At 40.2% G+C, this 20,169-nt stretch overlaps 1 protein-coding gene across 2 annotated transcripts in view; it reads left to right on the top strand.

Annotated features, from left to right (window-relative positions):
• Nucleotides 1-19,100, top strand: part of ptprg.S (protein tyrosine phosphatase, receptor type G S homeolog) — a 350,843-nt gene extending 331,743 nt beyond the window's left edge. For both annotated transcript variants that reach the window (XM_041561822.1, XM_041561823.1), the window contains 7 exons: nucleotides 635-728; nucleotides 3,114-3,190; nucleotides 3,281-3,409; nucleotides 8,772-8,918; nucleotides 11,175-11,317; nucleotides 16,795-16,930; nucleotides 18,153-19,100. In XM_041561822.1, coding sequence (XP_041417756.1) covers nucleotides 635-728; nucleotides 3,114-3,190; nucleotides 3,281-3,409; nucleotides 8,772-8,918; nucleotides 11,175-11,317; nucleotides 16,795-16,930; nucleotides 18,153-18,299 — 873 coding nt within the window. In that variant the 3' untranslated portion in view covers nucleotides 18,300-19,100. The remainder of the gene's footprint in view (nucleotides 1-634; nucleotides 729-3,113; nucleotides 3,191-3,280; nucleotides 3,410-8,771; nucleotides 8,919-11,174; nucleotides 11,318-16,794; nucleotides 16,931-18,152) is intronic.
• The last annotated feature ends 1,069 nt before the right edge of the window (nucleotides 19,101-20,169 follow it).

Raw genomic sequence — 20,169 nt, 5'->3', positions numbered from 1 at the left:
TTTCTCTATGATATGATGAAACAGAAGCTTGTAATTAATCCCAACTAAGATATAATTAATCCTTATTGGAAGCAAACCAGCAGTTTTTGTTTATTTAATGTTTAAATAATTTTCTAGTAGACTTAAGGTATGGAGATCCAAATTACAGAAAGGACATCTCCTATAGACTCCATTATAATGAAGTTTTTAAAAATGATTTCCTCTTTCTCTATGATAATAAAACAGTAACTTGTACTTGATCCCAACTAAGATATAATTAATCCTTATTGGAGGCAAAACCAGTAGACTTAAGTCATAGAAATCCAAATTACAGAAAGATCCCTTAAACGGAAAGCCCCAGGTCTCAAGCATTCTGGATAACAGTCCCCATACTTGTATAGAAGGTCAGTTATTTTAGTCACAGGGGGTGCCTATTAAATTGGCCCTCCTATTGTTGTACTTGTTGGTTCTCCTTTAGAGCTATGACTAGCAATACCATTAATTGATGCTGAATACATTTGCATTTATAATTGTACTCAACGGCAAAAGTCTAAATAAAATCCAGCTTTTCTCATAGGCAGATTATTTGTTCCCTTCTGGGCCTAACCCGCCAGCCATACAATAACTCACAGTGGATCTCGTTGTTACGTTTCAGTTGGTGACCCAGTGCAATACAAAGTACGTGGAATGTTTCAGCGCCCAGAAAGACTCCAACAAAGAGAAGAACAGGAATTCCTCCGTTGTACCATGTAAGAGCTCTCCCTTTCTCTTTTGTCTTGTGTTCTGCTTTCTACAGATTCCTAAAACTCAAGAAATAGCCATTTAGTATACATGGTAATTGGTGAGCAATGGATCATGGTCCTATTTAGTGTCCATACACCTCTGAACCCTAGCATGCCACCCAACTCTAACCTTATATTATCAGAATGAAAATACAGTGTGACAGTGGAATGGGGGGGGAATACGTTGAAAGGTAAAATGTGGACAAATCTGACTGTACCCCAAAGGAGCAAGTCCTATTTAATGGAAAGTACTATTCTTAAAAGATAAATCATTAAGGATCATTCATGGAAACTGTACATAGAAAATAATAAATTCTTTGGACACAAAGTTCTAAACTCGAGTTGTGCCGGGCCCGATATTCGAGAAAAACTGGGGATGGAGTTCCCCTTTGAAACAAAGTCTACTTATGGCCCAATATCCTTATTAAAGGGCATGTAAAGGCAAACAAATAAAATCCCATTTTTACTTTCTTCAATGAAAAAGAAACATATCTCCAATATACTTTGATTAAAAAATGTGTACCGTTTTTATAAGAAAGCTGACTGTATACAGTGAAATTCTCCCTTCATTTACTGCTGTGGATAGGAATTGTCAGACGGTCCCTAACTGCTCTGCAGGGAAAGAATCATACTTATGAACAGCAGGGGGAGCCCCCGCCTTACTTCCCAGCCATGCAGAACTCAAGCAGCTTTGTTTGTTTCCCTGTAGAGCAGTCGGCGACTGTGTAAGATTTGTATTGTATTTTATTTTTGCCTTTACATCCCTTTTACTGTTTCCAACTCCAGCTGCAGGGACAAAGATCATGGAGCCAGATTTAAACAGATAAACTGGGATATTATTTGGAGGATGTTTTTATGCAGCCACTGGTTCTGCAGAGTTGGAGAAAGTTTGTATTAAACAATACAAAAACTATAAAATCCACATTAGATTACATGACAACACAGGACCCAGTACAGTCTGTATATTCTGATTATTAATCAGTCTTGCTGTATCGGCTTCTGGCAGATATTATTTGAATTGGGTTGTTTTGATAATTTATGAAGATCCCTAAGCAGCCCAGACCACACTAAGCATGTGCACAGTCTTGGTCTTGCAAAGATGTTTAACAAAGTTTCAAGATGGTGACTCCTGCAGCCAACTTTGAAAGCATAAATCATTTGTTTGATTAGGTTTGTGGTGCTGTAACTTCATGTTTATGTTTAGTATACAAAATACAGCATTTCTAGCATTTTAGACTTTACTTCCCCTTTAAAGATCAACCCTAACAAGCAGAGCCTATTGCAGGATATAATAACTCTAAGTCAAGAGCATAAGATTTTTTTGGTTTCCTTTCTATGTTCAGCTTCATGCGTCTCCATGGCCTTGGGGCTAATGGTTCTGTATGATAAAGGTTAAAGATAAAAGAAAGATAAGGAAGATCGGGCCGCATACAAAGGAAGTGATTAGGTCTCCAAGAGAGAGTGGGTAGAGGTAGACTGGCCCGAGACCCAGCAGAAACCTCCTCACTAGGGCAGAACATAGATCAGCAGTGGCAGCTGGAACCGAAACACTTAAATAGCAGAAAGATTAAAAAAAGGGCAAAGGCGTTGTCTGGAATATCAGCAACTGAAGTTTCTGAAGCAGAAGCAGGTGGTCTGCAAAGTCAAAGGATGGAAAGAATGATCAAGAGGAGCTCAGGGTAAAGGAAAGGTCTCGAGAGTGAGCAGAAAAAATGAGAGTAGACTGAATTGAGCTGTTAATAAGGTGCTTACATGTCACTGGGTCAGGGTAGGGGCATCAGAGTTGAAGGAACTCAACTGGTCTATCATACGTCTTGTTCTAAGGCTTTAATAGTAAAGGCTATGGTGGGGGGGGGGCACATGGCAGCAGTTAGAGAGTAGAGAAGAGCGGATACACTGAAGAAGTGTTAATGACAGTTGGATTACTGTATAGAAGTGTAGCCCAATGATCTGAGAAATGCCAGTGCAGGTGATCAGGCCACTCGGCTTTCTATTATGGCTATGACGTGACTATGGTGTACTTGTATCATCCAAAACCTCATTAGGGTGCTCCATAAATAAACTGGTGGGTGATCTAGTTCTTGACATCAGTAGGGTAATGACACCGAAGGTATGATGACCGCTGTTACATGGTCGGTGATAGCTGCAGATCACTAATTGTCATTGGGCAAGGATGACCTGCTAAGGGTTCTCTCCAGTACCACCAATGAAAAGAGCCCTGCTTCTTAGATTCCTTGCATTTATTGGAGCAATTCACACCAAAACACCCAACGTGTAGAAAGGTCCCAGCTCATTGGAGGATAAATATGCTTTGTTGTTGTATCACTTAGCACCTTCCCTTTTTCCATGCAGCTGAGCGCGCCAGGGTGGGACTTGCACCATTACCGGGAATGAAGGGAACCGATTACATTAATGCCTCTTACATCATGGTAAGGAAAAACTGGATTCCAATCTGGAATGGTATCAATTGCTCTCCATGAAATATTCAACTTGTGTCAATCTGAACGTTCTCTCCCCAGGGCTATTTAAGGAGCAATGAATTCATCATAACCCAGCACCCCATGCCGCACACAACGAAAGACTTTTGGCGAATGATTTGGGATCACAACGCGCAGATCATCGTTATGCTTCCCGATAACCAGAGCTTGGTGAGTGGACGTGCCACGGAAATCTCTTCCTTCACTTTTTAAAGCTCCTTTATCAACACAAGTGCTAAATGCTATGTGCCACCCACATTTTCTTGCAACTCAGGTATGGGACCTGTTATCCAGAATGCTTGCGTCCTGGGGTTTTCCAGATAAGAGTTATTTATGTAATTTGGATCTCTGTACCTTTAACATTAGTTAAACCCAATATGCTGGTTTTACTTCCAATAAGGATTAATTATGTCTTACTGTTTTATTATTACACAGAAAAAGGAAATCATTTTTAAACATTTGGATTATTTGGATAAAATGGAGTCTATGGGAGACAGCTTTTCCATAATTTGGAGCATTCTGGATAATAGGACTCGGGATAAGGGATTTCATGCCCGTATGTAGCAGATAGAGCCATCTCTGTGTCTTTCTGTATGAGGGTATAGCTTATTGTGTGCCCAGAACATTCCTTCTCTGTATATTTGTATTTATACATATGGGAGGAGGAGGTGCCATATTGATTCCCTTAGACAGTACAGTATGAGGGTATAGCTTATTGTGTGCCCACAACATTCCTTCTCTGTATATTTGTATTTATACATATGGGAGGAGTGCCATATTGATTCCCTTAGACAGTACAGTATGAGGGTATAGCTTATGTGTGCCCAGAACATTCCTTCTCTGTATATTGTATTTATACATATGGGAAGGGAGGTGCCATATTGATCCCATAGACAGTACAGTATGAGGGTGTAGCTTATTGTGTGCCAGAACATTCCTTCTCTGTAATTTGTATTTATACATATGGGAGGAGGGAGGTGCCATATTGATTCCCTTAGACAGTACAGTATGAGGTGTTAGCTTATTGTGTGCCCAGAACATTCCTTCTCTGTATATTTGTATTTATACATATGGGAGGAGGGAAGTGCCATATTGATTCCCTTAGACAGTACAGTTTGAGGGTATAGCTTATTGTGTGCCCAGAACATTCCTTCTCTGTATATTTGTATTTATACATATGGGAGGAGGAGGTGCCATATTGATTCCCTTAGACAGTACAGTTTGAGGGTATAGCTTATTGTGTGCCCAGAACATTCCTTCTCTGTATATTTGTATTTATACATATGGGAGGAGGGAGGTGCCATATTGATTCCCTTAGACAGTACAGTATGAGGGTATAGCTTATTGTGTGCCCAGAACATTCCTTCTCTGTATATTTGTATTTATACATATGGGAGGAGGGGAGTGCCATATTGATTCCCTTAGACAGTACAGTATGAGGGTATAGCTTATTGTGTGCCCAGAACATTCCTTCTCTGTATATTTGTATTTATACATATGGGAGGAGGGAAGTGCCATATTGATTCCCTTAGGCAGTACAGTTTGAGGGTATAGCTTATTGTGTGCCCAGAACATTCCTTCTCTGTATATTTGTATTTATACATATGGGAGGAGGAGGTGCCATATTGATTCCCTTTGACAGTACAGTATGAGGGTATAGCTTTTTGTGTGCCCAGAACATTCCTTCTCTGTATATTTGTATTTATACATATGGGAGGAGGGAAGTGCCATATTGATTCCCTTAGACAGTACAGTTTGAGGGTATAGCTTTTTGTGTGCCCAGAACATTCCTTCTCTGTATATTTGTATTTATACATATGGGAGGAGGGAAGTGCCATATTGATTCCCTTAGACAGTACAGTTTGAGGGTATAGCTTTTTGTGTGCCCAGAACATTCCTTCTCTGTATATTTGTATTTATACATATGGGAGGAGGAGGTGCCATAGTGATTCCCTTAGACAGTACAGTATGAGGGTATAGCTTATTGTGTGCCCAGAACATTCCTTCTCTGTATATTTGTATTTATACATATGGGAGGAGGAGGTGCCATAGTGATTCCCTTAGACAGTACAGTATGAGGGTATAGCTTATTGTGTGCCCAGATCATTCCTTCTTTGTAGATTTGTATTTATATATAAGAGATGAATTGACATATTCATTGATTGCCTTGGCCAAATATTCTTCAAACAGAGAAAAGCACAAGATATATATATAATTCCTTATTCCATATCCTGGCACATATGGTTTGACACACATAATGTACGGCAGCTCTAGGAGACGCTCTATAGTTAGGAAATTTTGCTCATTGCATGTTGATACCATTTGATACCAAAAAAAAAGAACATTATTTATTTCCAATGAGCTGTGGATTATGGCGCTGCTACTAAAAGCCATTGCAGGGGCGACCATTTATTGAGACGCACACACTTAGCCGCTCTTAAAATATTTGTCATGAATTCCATTCCGAGTCAATAACACAAAGAGCAGCCTAATAGACCCTGGGAAATATTTCAACCCAAAATGCATTTTGCTGCCGAGACCTCTCAAGACAAAATGCCTGTTATTGCCATTACCAGGATGGATGGCGCCAATAATAATGTAATGGAAATGAAAATGAAAAATTTAAGAAAAAATAACCACTTGTTCAGATGTCAAAAATGTAGAATTCATTCCAGAAACCCAAATGTATTTTGGGATCTTTTAAAAGGGGGAAGTAAGACAATATGTTGTAGTTTATGGGACCAGATGCAACTGGATGGCTTTCATGTGGTTGCCCGTGGCTGCTTGTGATTTGGTTTCCCAGATGCCAATCAGTAAGCTTGTCTTTGCTACAGTATATTCTAGAACAGTCCAACTATTCCAGTTCAAGCCCCCCTTGTATGTCCAACCTTTGGCCAGACTAACCCTTGTGAGTTCAACCATTGGTCACTGCCCCCTTCGCTCATGAAATACCTACAGAAATAGGTTATTCAACCATGGTTCATGGTTCAACCAAGGATATCTAGGGCAGCAAATACATATCCACCCCAAGTCTCACCCTTATTGACCTTCGAGTTGATATTTCAGGTTTATCTAGGAGAGGAAAACAGTCATTCTCCCCAATTCTCAGAATACAATATCCAACTGATAAAAATGAACATGAAGAAACATGCAAACCAAGCCTTGGCTCTTGCTCTTCACAGTTCCTAGTTTCCATACTAAATAAACGACAGAATTGATCTGAAATGCCCATTGTGGCAGAGCCGAGCCCCATAGACTCAGTACAGCTGGCAGGGAGTTGTGCAAGTGCCGCCTGCAGAGTAAGGTGAATATAGGTTGGATCTCCTGAAAAAACACAAAGGTCCTGCAGAAACTATTTGCTTGGTTTAACAGGAGTTGGTTCTTGCCTGTAAGGTTCTGCTCACCTACAAAGCATATTTCCAGGCATCTCCAAGAGTCGGAATGCAATTAAGCAGTGTGTCCAATGAGGCCCAGTTATGAGGATAGTCATCAGCCAATCATGTACTTGATATATTGGGAAGACCATTATTTCATGCAGAAAAGGCTAACGCTTGACTGTTTCTAATTTAGAAATGTATGTTTGTCTTATGCAGTGATCCCCAACCAGTAGCTCGTGAGCAACATGTTGCTCACCAACCCCTTGGATGTTGCTCTCAGTGGCCTCAAAGCAGGTGCTTATTTTTGAGATTCAATCTTGTGGACAAGTTTTGGTTGCATAAAAACTAAGTGCACTGCCACATAGAGTCTCCTGTAGGCTGCCAGTCCACAATGTGGCTACCAAATAGCCAATCACAGCCCTTATTTGGCATCCCAGGAACTTTTGGCATGCCTGTGTTGCTCCCCAACTCTTTTTATTTTTGAATGTGGCTCATGGGAAAAAAGGATGGGGACCCCTGGTCTAATGTATAATTATTTGTGTCTTGTTTTGTTTCCCCCTAGCTTCTGTGAAGGTGGTAGAGGCTCATAGTGCTCTTGAGGAAAAGACTTAGCTGCCATTGTCTCAGGCTGGCTGGTTACAGCTTCCCTTAGCCTTTGCATTGTGTTCAGAGTCGGACTGGCCCGGTGGGCCCCCTGCCGGGCCAGACCCCCTCTACCAATTTAAAAATGTTGAAGAAAAAAAAGTTTTCGGCGATGCGCATCGCCGCACGCGCATGCGCACCGAGAAGCGCCGTTCGCGCATGGCGGCGTTCGAGCGTCGCATACGCACAGTCACGTTCGGCGCGTCGCAGTAGGGGGGCGGGGGGCCCTGGACCAGCAGTCCCGGTGGGCCCGGGCCCCCCAGTCCGAACCTGATTGTGTTATAATAGCTTACATGAAGCAGAGACAAATGAAGCGTAGGTTAGGGAGCATTATATAATTTGCATAGTCTTAATTACAGTAGGGGGAGAGCCCTGCTCCTAAGAGCTTACAGTCTAAAAGGGAAGGGGAATATGAAATAAGGTGGGGGTTATAGGGAATCTGCAACTATTACTCAATGTGGGTCAACCATGGGTTCCAAGTTGCTCATAGGCCTCTCTGTTTTCCCCACTAGGGGGCATTCTGTCTTGCCATATAAAAACAGTGGTAATAACAGATCTAGAGCAAGATTAAATGAGCCGTTTGACCCCTGTAAGGGTTAAAATAAGAGTGCAGGGAAAACGGGGTGTTTTGGCTCTTATTAAATGTTGCCACTCCTGGAGGCATGCAGTGTTATTGGCTACAGACCCACTTAAATAAATGAGCATGTCCCTCATCAAACAGTCTGATTCTCCCTTACATAATGTATTTAATGAAAGCTAAATTACCCAGAGAGGAAACATCTGTCAAATGTACTTTTTAATGATATCGGTCAAGGAGTGTGATTTTGTTTTCTGGAGTCCAAACTCATTAATAACGGCTCATGTTGTGACGATACGGAGCTAAACTTAAGGGAAGGGGAGAGACTAATGTTAAACATGATGTTTTCTAATTAAATTAAGTCATATTTCTAGAATGGAAAAGGGCAAAAATCCTAATTAACGAGAGTTTGGTGCTGGAAATGTCGTTTTCTCAACTTATTTACATGAAAGCAAAATGAGCAGTGATTTAATAAAATGACTTCAAACTAAATCAAAACAGCAGTGTTTAAATATAGGGGTCTTAAAGGGGAAATCTCATTCCATAATATCTATTTATCATAGAAATCTCAGCTGCCATAAAGCAGGACAGGACTGCTGCTTACAATGGGGATCAGATAGGATCTGTGCAGCCACTGGGACAGAATGCTCTGTTATACAGATAGCTAGAATCTCAGCTGCCATAAAGCAGGACAGGACTGCTGCTTACAATGGGGATCAGATAGGATCTGTGCAGCCACTGGGACAGAATGTTCTGTTATACAGATAGATAGAATCTCAGCTGCCATAAAGCAGGACAGGACTGCTGCTTACAATGGGGATCAGATAGGATCTGTGCAGCCACTGGGACGGAATGCTCTGTTATTCAGATAGTGAGCACAGTAGGTTGCTAATTTTATTAACTTATACATTTTTTCTCTGTGGTATATGTTGGCCAGGCTGAAGATGAATTTGTTTACTGGCCAAGTCGAGAAGAATCCATGAACTGTGAGGCCTTCACCGTTACCCTTATCGGCAAAGACAGGCTGTGTCTGTCCAACGAAGAGCAAATTATCATTCACGACTTTATCCTTGAAGCAACGCAGGTGAGGAAACAAATAAAAAGTGGAAATTCACATATATCTTTATTTATATTACTGTGAATTTATCTACCGTATATACTCGAGTATAAGCCGTCCCGAGTATAAGCCGAGGTACCTAATTTTACCTCCAAAAACTGGGAAAGCTTATTGACTCGTGTATAAGCCTAGGGTGAGAAATGCAGCATCTTCTGGTAAGTTTCAATCAAAAAATTGAGGGTTTCTGCTCCCATTGGAGGTGCCCGTGTCTCGTTTTTGGATGCCGGTGACCATTCTTGGAGACTATTCTTGGACGCCTGCGACTATTCTTGGATGCCGGCGACTATTCTTAGACACCGGCGACTGTTTTTGCGCTTGACCTGAGTATAAGCCGAGGTAGAGTTTTTTCAGCATATTTTGGGGGCTGAAAAACTCGGCTTATACTCGAGTATATATGGTAAATACTTTGAAACACAAAGGTTCTGTGACCTTTATATGGTCACTGAACCCCTCAGTGACTTCTAATGTCCTTATCATTTACAGTAGGGGGTACATTATCCCTTATAATACATGAGTGATACTCAGAATTCCCTGTATAACTCAGCCTGCAGCCTTGTGCCTTTATATGGTCACAGAACAACCCCTCAGTGACTTCTAATATCCTTATCATTTACATTAGGGGGTACATTATCCCTTATAATACATGAGTGATACTCAGAGTTCCCTGTATATCTCAGCCTGCAGCCTTGTGCCTTTATATGGTCACAGAACAACCCCTCAGTGACTTCTAATATCCTTATCATTTACAGTAGGGGGTACATTATCCCTTATAATACATGAGTGATACTCAGAGTTCCCTGTATAACTCAGCCTTGTGCCTTGTGCCTTTATATGGTCACAGAACAACCCCTCTGTGACTTCCAATATCCTTATCATTTACATTAGGGGGTACATTATCCCTTATAATACATGAGTGATACTCAGAGTTCCCTGTATATCTCAGCCTGCAGCCTTGTGCCTTTATATGGTCACAGAACAACCCCTAGTGACTTCTAATATCCTTATCATTTACAGTAGGGGGTACATTATCCCTTATAATACATGAGTGATACTCAGGGTTCCCTGTATAACTCAGCCTGCAGCCTTGTGTCTTTATATGGTCACAGAACAACCCCTCAGTGACTTCTAATATCCTTATCATTTACAGTAGGGGGTACATTATCCCTTATAATACATGAGTGATACTCAGGGTTCCCTGTATAACTCAGCCTGCAGCCTTGTGGTCACAGAACAACCCCTCAGTGACTTCTAATATCCTTATCATTTACAGTAGGGGGTACATTATCCCTTATAATACACAGAGTTAATACACATAATACTCAGAGTTCCCTGTATAACTCAGCCTGCAGCCTTGTGCCTTTATATGTTCTTTTCTTTTCTAACAGAACTTTACTAATTTGCATAATTCTACTTATTGTCTTCAAGCACGTTAGACATCAGTTTTCGTTTAGGCCCAGATTAATCAAGTAGAGAAAAGAGCTAGCTTCCTTCCTTAGTTATTCTGTAGAGCACAGCTGTCGCTACGTTTGGGACTTTTTGCTTTAGGAAATACGAATGGGAAAGATTAATGATCTTTTGATCGCCAGCCAGATGTCCAGCCCCCATGCTCCCCTATATTATCCAGCAGATTTATAGGCAATGTGATTGGTTGCCTCGACAGAACAAGGTATGATTTAGGGAAAAGCCTTTTCACTTGGAGATGTTTTCACTTCATGATAAATCAAGGCCTAAACGCTACTGGCTCATAGACCGCACCATCCTTGCTCCACAATCTTCTTTAAGGTGAATGTCAAAGTAACCGTGTTATTTTTATTTCATAAGGGGGTTAAATATCCCGGGGTGTGTAAAAGGGGTATTGACAAAAGGAAACAGAAGCAGCAACCCTCCTGTTTACCCTTTGGACTCATTTGTGTTCTACCAGGGTATAAAATAACAATGGTGTATCAGCCATTCAGCTGTAGCTCCAAGATGGGCTTCAGGTTGGGCTTCCATTCCATGAGAATCAAGTAGATTTAAGAATCAAGTGCCTGTTCAGTTTGCTAGTTCTTATGGGCATTTTATATATTAAGCTGGTCTCATCTGCTTCTGACACAAGGCTGTCTATGGCCTCCTGTTGCAAGACTGCCTTAAAAAGTAGGAGGAGATTACCAGTGCAAAGGACAAGTCTTGCTGCTCAATGCGTGAGTGTTTTTATAACACCGATTTCTTCTGCCCTTTTATTAGGATGATTATGTGTTAGAAGTTCGTCACTTTCAGTGCCCCAAGTGGCCCAATCCGGATGCTCCAATCAGCAGTGCGTTTGAACTGATCAATGTGATTAAGGAAGAGGCACTGACAAGAGATGGACCCACTATTGTGCACGATGAGTAAGTAACCATAAAGGATATTTTCTGTCTCAGATAGAGTCTCTGAAACGCGCGGAGTTGGAACAGGCCAGATGACCTCCATGCTTTCCAAAAAAAGTTGTTCTTCTCAGTATAGCGTTTTTGAAAGGATGAGGCAAGGGGGTTGTTGTTTCAGAGGGAGACATTTTATTTAGACGTTTGTCAATCAGCTTGGTCATGAGCTTGTGCAGTGCTACCTAATGCAAAGGTCTCAATTTCACCTTGACATCCATAAAGTGTCACTGTCAAAGATTGGAAAGAATGTAAGAAGTCTTAAGGTGGCCATAGATGTAGAGATCGCCAAACGAGCAGATCTCTTCCCAATATGCCCACATTGAAGTGGGTGATTTCGGGCTGATCCGATCGTGGGCCCTAGGGCCCAACGATCTGATCATAATGCATCTAATACAGGTGGAGTGCATAAATGCACAGATGCGGCCGCGATGCAACAGGATTTTTTAACCTGCCTGATCGAGATCTGGCCGAATATTGGCCAGATATCGATCGGGGAAGCCCGTTGGATGGCCCCACACGTGGGCCAATAAACTGCGACTCGGTCTGTTGGCAGCTTTTATCGGCCTGTGTATGGGGCTTTTACTAGACTTTTTGAGCAATAAAACGAACTTTGGAAATTGAGAATATCATCATTGATGTCACCAATTACAACTTGGTGCGTAAAAGATTATTGGTCTAAGGAGAATCTCATGAACAGAGAATGTGATTTTAGAGAAACTCACTGGGCCGGTGCCTCAGGTTCTCTTATACCATATAGTGTAAGTGCTGCCCTATGACTTTTTTTTCAGGGACCCCTGATGCCATTATATCCATATCTTCACTGATAATACTGGACTCATCCTCACTATTTTGACAATTGACAACTATTCAATAAGAGTAAATAGTAGGGGTTACTTACACTGTGGGAAGCAGGGTGCAATGTGCAATAAACAGAAGTGACCCAACATTTTTGCTCTTTGCACTCGTCTCTTCTGAGGCTCCCCCCCAAGGATAAAGTGCTGCCTATGTTCAGAAGCTCTGTATTCATGAGTGGTGAACAGAGGGAGGCACAAATTAACTCAGACACCAAAGTTGAACTGATATTTGTGTGTATGGTGTGTGTCATTGGCAGACGGGGTAGGGATGGTCTAAGGGGTGATCATCAGTAATGTTGGGAAGGCCTAGGTGGTGGTGGGCCCTTGGTTCTCCAATCTGACATTGAGGATCAGTGTGAGGTGCAGAGTGTAGCCAGAATCCGGGCAGGAGTTCATGAGCATTAATGGGGGCAGCTTTTGCATTTCTGTCAGGGGTCTTTGTATATGACCCCCAGTGTTTAAGTTAAAGGCTTTAAGTATATGAAGCTTGTATCTCATTGGCTGAAATCTTTGTTGCCTCCTAATGCACAAACAAGACTTTTCACATGCATCAGTCATTCAGGAGAAGGGGCTTGGAAGCAAAATGGCCACTTTCAATTTGTTGTACCAAACAAGCTCCGTCTGAAAGTATTGGATATTTTCCTATGGGCAATCAACATTTGTGGCCAATAAGTTGGTTATAAAAACTTGTTTTTCTGCAATTCATTTTAAACAAAATTGCCTCTTATTTTGAATGTTTTTTTTTCCAGTAGTGGGAATTAATCTTTTTGTGTTTTAAGTGATCATTAAAAACCTCTTCTGCTTTATTTACCAAAGACATTGGAATTTATTTCATATTCTTAATGCACATTAAATGCATTCTCCCTTTTAATTGTTATTTAATTCAATGCGGCCGAAAAATTGAGCTTTTAGCTTGGTCTCCGCAGCAAAGCCTGCCAGTTTGAAATTTACAGCCTACGAATAATTACGTCGACAAATTAGTTTAAGAAATATGAATTTGAAAATGCAGAGCTGCTACAGTATACGTTACATGATTTGTGCTCTTCATTTGTTTGTAGTTGGAGGTGATCAAATTCTCCTCTAAAGAAGCGCGTTAGTGAGTAGCCCTTCAGCCGTATGTCGCCAAATTGTGAGAATCTTATATTTACATGCAAACTCCATGTTCTTCAGTTGGAGAAATATGAACCTTATGTTTTCTGCCCAAGTCTGAACAGGGCCCATTAGTTTTATAAAGTGTAGAAAAGCTTGGAAATGTATCTGTACTATTAAAAAAAATAATGCTTATTAAATTCAAGAACAGTTTTGAAAGATTTGAAATTTTTCTAATATGTGGGGTTATTTAATAATGTCAAGTATATATCATCAAGGTAATACTACATGGGATTTTTTGTGCACACTAAAATTAGATTTTTGAGCAAGATTTTGTCCCTAAATTTCCAAAAATTGCTTAAAGAAATCTGACCATATTTTGGGCGTGAACAGAAATTGATGTTTAAAGGTGACGTAAAGGGATTTTTTAATAGGTTCCCTGGACTGGCTCCCCTAGCTAACAATGAAGACTGGAAACCCAATAATGTTCCTGCTCCTTTGTCACATCTGACCAGGAATCTGGTCTTCTCCTGCTCAGAGATCAGCTCCAGAGATCCTAAGTGACTTGACCAGACATGGAGTCCACCATTTATGCTGTTCTATTTATGTCAGATATGGGGGTGCAGGAACATTCTCAGGAGTTTGGTCCATGCGGTTGGGGAGTTGGGCCCATGCAGGGAACCTATGTCTATACTTTTTCTTTAAACTAGTTAAGGTATGGGACCTGTTATACAGAATGCTTGGAACCTGGGGTTTTTATCAGATAGGGGATCTTTCCATAATTTGGATCTTCATACCTTAAGTAAACCCAATAGGATTATGTTGTCTCTAATCAGGGGCAAGTACAAAGTACTTGTTAGTGATTACAGGGAAAATGTAAAATATGGGAGATGGCCTTCCTGTAAATCGGGGATTTCTGGAGAACAGGTATCTGGATAACAGATCCTATACCTGTCAATAATTCCAATAAGGAGGAAGATTGCACACTCAAATGAAAAAATAGTTTTGTTTTATTACATGAAAAATAAACAGAATAAAGACATTGGCACTACGTGTTTTGACCATAAGTGAAGTGGTCTTCATCTGGGGAAAATTTTCAAAAACAATACAAAGAAAAAAGAAAGACCTTTCTTTTCTACCTTTCTTTTTTCATTGTATAGTTTTTGAATTTTTTTTCTCTGATAAAGACCACTTACGGCCAAAACGCGTAGGGCAGTAGCTGTAGTCCTTTCTTTCCAAGGCTCGCCAAGTTAAGGATAAAAGGCAAGAAAAGGAAAAATGGCTGATAAATATGCTTCTCACAAGCCAGTCTAGACACTTCCCTTGCTTTTCGCTTCCTTTGAAAGCATTGTTCATTAAAATTGGTACCGAATGTTTATTTGATTATTTCATATTCTCACTGATACTCTCCTTTGTAGTCTCTTCTGAGTTGTGTCTGTGAAGCCTCTCTAAAGGCGGTTACTTTAACAGCCCGGACAAAGCGCCGCTAATGATGCCCTCAACCTCATTAGCCGCGTGTTACCATTCACTGGCAATTTCCTCCGTATCAAACGCGACAAAAAGATCTAAGTGAATCTGTTAAAAAAAAAAAAAGAGATATGTGAGCAAAGTCAGGGTCAATGATTAGACATGGCCAGTCCTGTATGAGTTTAGGAAGTGGGCTAATTGCTTAATCAAACTCTTAGAAGAAGATCTAGTATAGGTAAATCTAAAAACTTCATAGTCTTAGAAAATCTTCATAGTCTTAGAAGAAGATAATTCTTGATGAGATGGAGATTGGAAAACTTGTTGCTGATGGAAGTTGTTCCATCTATTCATACAGAGATTGTCATTAGTGATGGGCGAATTTATTTGCCAGGCGCGAATTTGCGGCGAATTCCCGCGATTCACCACCGGCGAATAAATTTGCGGAACTGCTGTGAAAATTCTCCAGCGAAAATTTGCCGGCGTCAAAAAAAATGGGTGCCGGCTCATTTTTGCGAATTTTTCCCCATTCCGTAAATTTTTCGGCGAAGCGAAACGCCCCAAATTCGCCTATCACTAATCGTCATCATTTCTACTTTTACTTCAGTTTAATATTATGGATGTTTGTGGACCAGAAGACACTAAGTGGTGCCCTTAAAAAAACTTAAAGCTTTGTATCTGTCCCACAGCCTCCTGTTCTGATGTATTTGGACACAAACATTGAGAAGTTTTTGCATTCGACGAACCCCCGAATCCTTTGCGAAATATTCGGCCGAATACCAAGCCAAAACCAAATCCTAATTTACATATGCAAATTAGGGGTGGGAAGGGAAAAACATTTTTTAATTCCTTGTTTTTCCCTCCCCGTCCCTAATTTGCAAATCCAAATTAGGATTCAGATTTGTTTCGGCCGGGCAGAACGATTTGGCCGAATCTGAATCCTGCTGAAAAAGGCCAAATCCCGAACCGAATCCTGGAGTCAGTGCATCCCTACTTTATAGAGATTTTACATCATTGAATACAGCCCCTTTTATAGTGGAGCTAAGGTCGCTATCATATTCATGCAACGACCCCACTGAGATCAATGTCATCAGAAGCTAGTTAACTTGACTGTATACACTATGTAGCCAAAAGTTTCTGGACACTGTCCAACATGTCATTCCGAAACAAAGGGGATTAATATGGAGTTGCTGCTTTACTCTTCTCGAAAGGTTCCCTCTAAATGTTGGAAGGTTGGGATTTGCTTCCATTCAGCCACAAGATCATTAGTCATATTGGGGGATCAGGTCTGGCTTGCAGTCAGATTTCCAGTTCATCCCACAGGTATTCATGGTTGAGATCAAAGCTCTGTGAGGACCAGTCAAGCTCTTCTACTCACACAACAACAACCCCATTCTAAATGGACCTCACTTTTGTGCATGGGGGCATTATTGTGCAGTAGAAGGAGGTCATTTTCAAGTCATTGTACTATTTTCAGTGGGATCAGCAGCCCTAAACCAAAACATGACAACCTCAGATCATTATTCCTCCTCCACCACCAAACTTTACCTTTGGCACTTAGCATTTATGGAAATGGTGTTTTCTAGTTATCTACCAAACTCAGGACTGTTTCACCAAACTGCCAGATGGGGAAATGTCATTTAGCACTCCAATGTAGTTGGCATTGCCATTGCACATTTTGATGGTTTACATCAAACTCAAGACCCCACCCCATGGAGTCACCCTAATTGGATTTATACATATGAATAGAAGCTATTATAGAATTCTGTTTAAGGATTTTGGCCATAAAGATTGTGCTTTTGCTGTTGCCTATCCAAAATTCCTCAGCTAAGGCAAGCAAAGAGGGAGTAATATGCAGAGAATTCATGTCCAGTGCTCAAAATTACATTGTGCATAATAATTAAAGGGTGTATGAGTTTTCCTCAAAAATTCTGTTTGAAATGTTCTGCATTTGATGTTCCTCTAAGCGTGTTGTTCTTAGGCACAGTATGTTTTTGCTCCGAGTATATTTACACTCCCGTTTTGCTTGAATTTCAGGTTTGGAGCCGTTTCAGCTGGAACGCTCTGTGCTCTAGCCACTCTGTCCCAGCAGATGGAGAATGAAAATGCTGTTGATGTTTACCAAGTGGCCAAGATGATAAATCTTATGAGACCGGGTGTATTCACAGATATTGTAAGTTGCCGAGAGAAAGACAATAGCCAGTGACTTAATGCCGTGATATATCATTCATTGTTGGATTAATGACCACCGGCAAGAGCAGATCCAATAGCATACAAACAAACTGCGAGGACGAGATAGAAAATCTGGATTTGGTATACCCACTGCCATCACTGCTTCTATTCTTTCAGACACTTGTCCGCTTTTAATCAAATCTTCTATTTGATTAAAATGTTGAGTCTGTTGACTTTTGCTATGCCTTTCCATCCACCCCAATTTTTCCTTTGTTGCAGTGTAGATAAGCAGTGTAATGCTGGGGAATATAACAGGTCTGCTCAGGCCATTTCCCATAGAGCAGTGGTCTCATGACTAGTGGTTCTCTTTATGGTCCAGCAGTTGGTCGTCAGCCCCTTACAGAATGTGGTTACAGTTTTTTTTGAAAAATCTTGTTCTTTAGCCTTCTGTATATAAGAAAGTATATATCTAAATGGACTTCCCATTTGGCTTCCAGGAATTTCAAGGGCAGCAACCCTTTAGTTTGGGTACAACCATCCACTTCTGGGGTGGGGGGGGCAGGACTGGTCTCTTTTTATTAGGTCCATGGGGTGGGGTCTTTTGGGGCCAGTATTTGAAATGCCAGTGGCACATTTTGAATCTGAATATGCTGTTGACTTAAACAGATACAGTTAGTGTTGCCCAAGTTATCCTCATGATCCGATTTTCTGTTGTTTGTACTTTTTTGGTTTCAGATTGGGAGATTTTCAGCAATACAGCTTAAATTCCATGCCATTCAAACTTGACTTCCTAAATTTCTCGGTTCCGACGTTCATGCAGCTGTACTGCCAAAAAACTTTGTTATGAAGGTCCAGTCTTCTCTCTTCTTCTCTCTTCCTCTTTCTTCTTCCTTCTTGTTCTTCATCCATTTTCTTCTTCCTTCTACTACTTCTTGTCCTAATAATGCTACATTCATAACAACAGCAGCAACAATGATAATCATTGTTTTATTCTTATTTTTAATTGCTAACATTTTTCATCTATTGAGCTTTCATTCTGACTTCCAAACTGCTGCCTGGTGGCCTAGGTGAAATAAGTCCTAGTTACGAGATAACTGTTATTCCAAGCTTTAATAAAAAAAATAAAGTACATTTGCAAATTCTTAGAAATGCTCCTTTGGGATTCTTCATTGACAAGCCATTTGGGTTGCTCCAAGATATTGACATTTTTCTTCTCTCCACAGGAACACTATCAGTTTCTCTATAAGGCGATGCTCAGCCTGATCAGCACGAAAGAAAACGGAACCACCAACATGGCTTTGGACAGAAACGGCGCTGTATTAATCAGCGACGAATCGGACCCCTCCCAAAGCATGGAATCACTTGTTTAAATGGACCTTTTAAGAGGAAGAAAAAGGCACTGCGTCGTAAATCGTCGTAAGATCGAGTGGACTTTTTGAGGCCTTTTTTTTTGTTTTTGCCAGACTATAGGTTATACAATAACCCAATTACTTTTCTACAATGATGAGAAAAAAAACAAAAAAATTTTTTGATATTTATTTTTTGCCATTTTATGTCTTAATGGTATCCTACTGAACATTTGCTCCTCTGTTTAACTCACACAGCGAAAGGCAAAGTTACCTAGTTTTGCACTATTTGATCAGTGTTAACTGCCTAGAAATTTTTTCTAACACCCAAATCGAGCCCTACGGATGGCGTTTCCCGGAAATCAGGATACGGTCAGCGCTTGTCTCTCTTAGGTAACTCGGTGTTTTCTTTGTGGTAACTAAGCTTAAAGGGCAAACAAAAACTTTTTTAAAAAATGAACCATTTTAATCCGATTTTATATATTTTCTTTTATTTGCTCTTTTTTTCGCCACTTAATATACCGTCTGCAATTTTTTGGAAACTACGAGTAAATATATATTCCATCCCATCCCCCCCTCCCTCATATTCTTACTCTCTGTATATAAATGCCATCGATTTGCATCAGAACTGTCCAGTGTATTATGGCATTCCATTTACAGACTATGAACTCATGTTGTAACATATCCTGTCCTGATCGTCGTTGCAAATTATTTCCGCGTTATTGTTAATTATGCACAATTTTGTTATGCTTTTACCCTGCCTCATTATGAGTTGCTTCTAATGTCTTTTCACAACTGAAAATATATTTTTTCTCAAATTTTAAATCTTGATTTTTTTTATTTTTATTGTTGCTTCAAGTACCCGCATGTCAATCTGATTGAAACCAGTTTATCCCTTATAATAACTTACAGGTTTGTATGATACTGTTATATCAGTGCTTCAGTCGGGTCTATTTTTCAAGACAATAGATTTCTGAGGTCTATGGTTTAGGCCGTGGGTCAGAACTGCCCAAATATGTTCCTGCTTGTTTGACTGCCTAGTTTGTACCACTGAAAAATTTGGAAATATCTTAAAAAAACTGGACAATTTATGGAAGAAAGAAGAGACAAAGCAGTAGCATAGGAACAGTAAAGTAGAGGTATGGGACCTATTATCCAGAATGCTCGGGACATAGGGTTTTCTGGATTACGGTTCTTTCAGTAATTTCTATTTTTATTCCTTAAATCTACTAGAAAATCATATAAACATTAAATAAACCCAATCGGCTGGTTTAGCTTCCAATAAGGATTAATTATATCTTAGTTGGGATCAAGTACAAGCGACTGTTTTATTATTATGATTATAGAGAAAAAGGAAAATTATTTTTGAAAATTTGGATAAAATGGAGTCTATGGGAGAAGGCCTTTCTGTAATTTGGAGCTAATGGATCCTTTACCTGTGTACTGTTATACTTTATTATATATTTCCTTTGTATATATATATATCTATTTGTACATATGGCAAGAGAACAGCCATTTTGTTTCTCTTAAATCAGGTCTGCTCACCTGCCCATAACAGGTATGGGACCTATTATCCATAATGCTCTGAACCTGGGGTTTTCCAGATAACGGATCTGGACCTTAACCATCTCCTTCAAAGTAGGTTACAGAAGGACACATAGCCAAAAAGAAAAAAATGAAACAATAGTTCCTTAATTAACCAACGTTTTATAAAGATGGGTTATGTACAGTATCACAAATGTTATGACCTTTAGACATTTTTTGAGTTATGCACATTATTTTATTGCCATCAAAATGACCTATATTGTCTGTTTATTGTCTGTTTAACTACAGTTCCCAGTATCCACAATTTTAACTCTTCTGATGGATTAGAATTACATAAACGCCAGTGACT

The sequence above is a fragment of the Xenopus laevis genome, chromosome 4S, assembly GCF_017654675.1.
Source record: "Xenopus laevis strain J_2021 chromosome 4S, Xenopus_laevis_v10.1, whole genome shotgun sequence".
NCBI classification, from domain to species: domain Eukaryota; kingdom Metazoa; phylum Chordata; class Amphibia; order Anura; family Pipidae; genus Xenopus; species Xenopus laevis.
The sequence above is the reverse complement of the archived record's forward strand: the minus strand, read 5'-3'. Positions and strand labels throughout refer to the sequence as shown.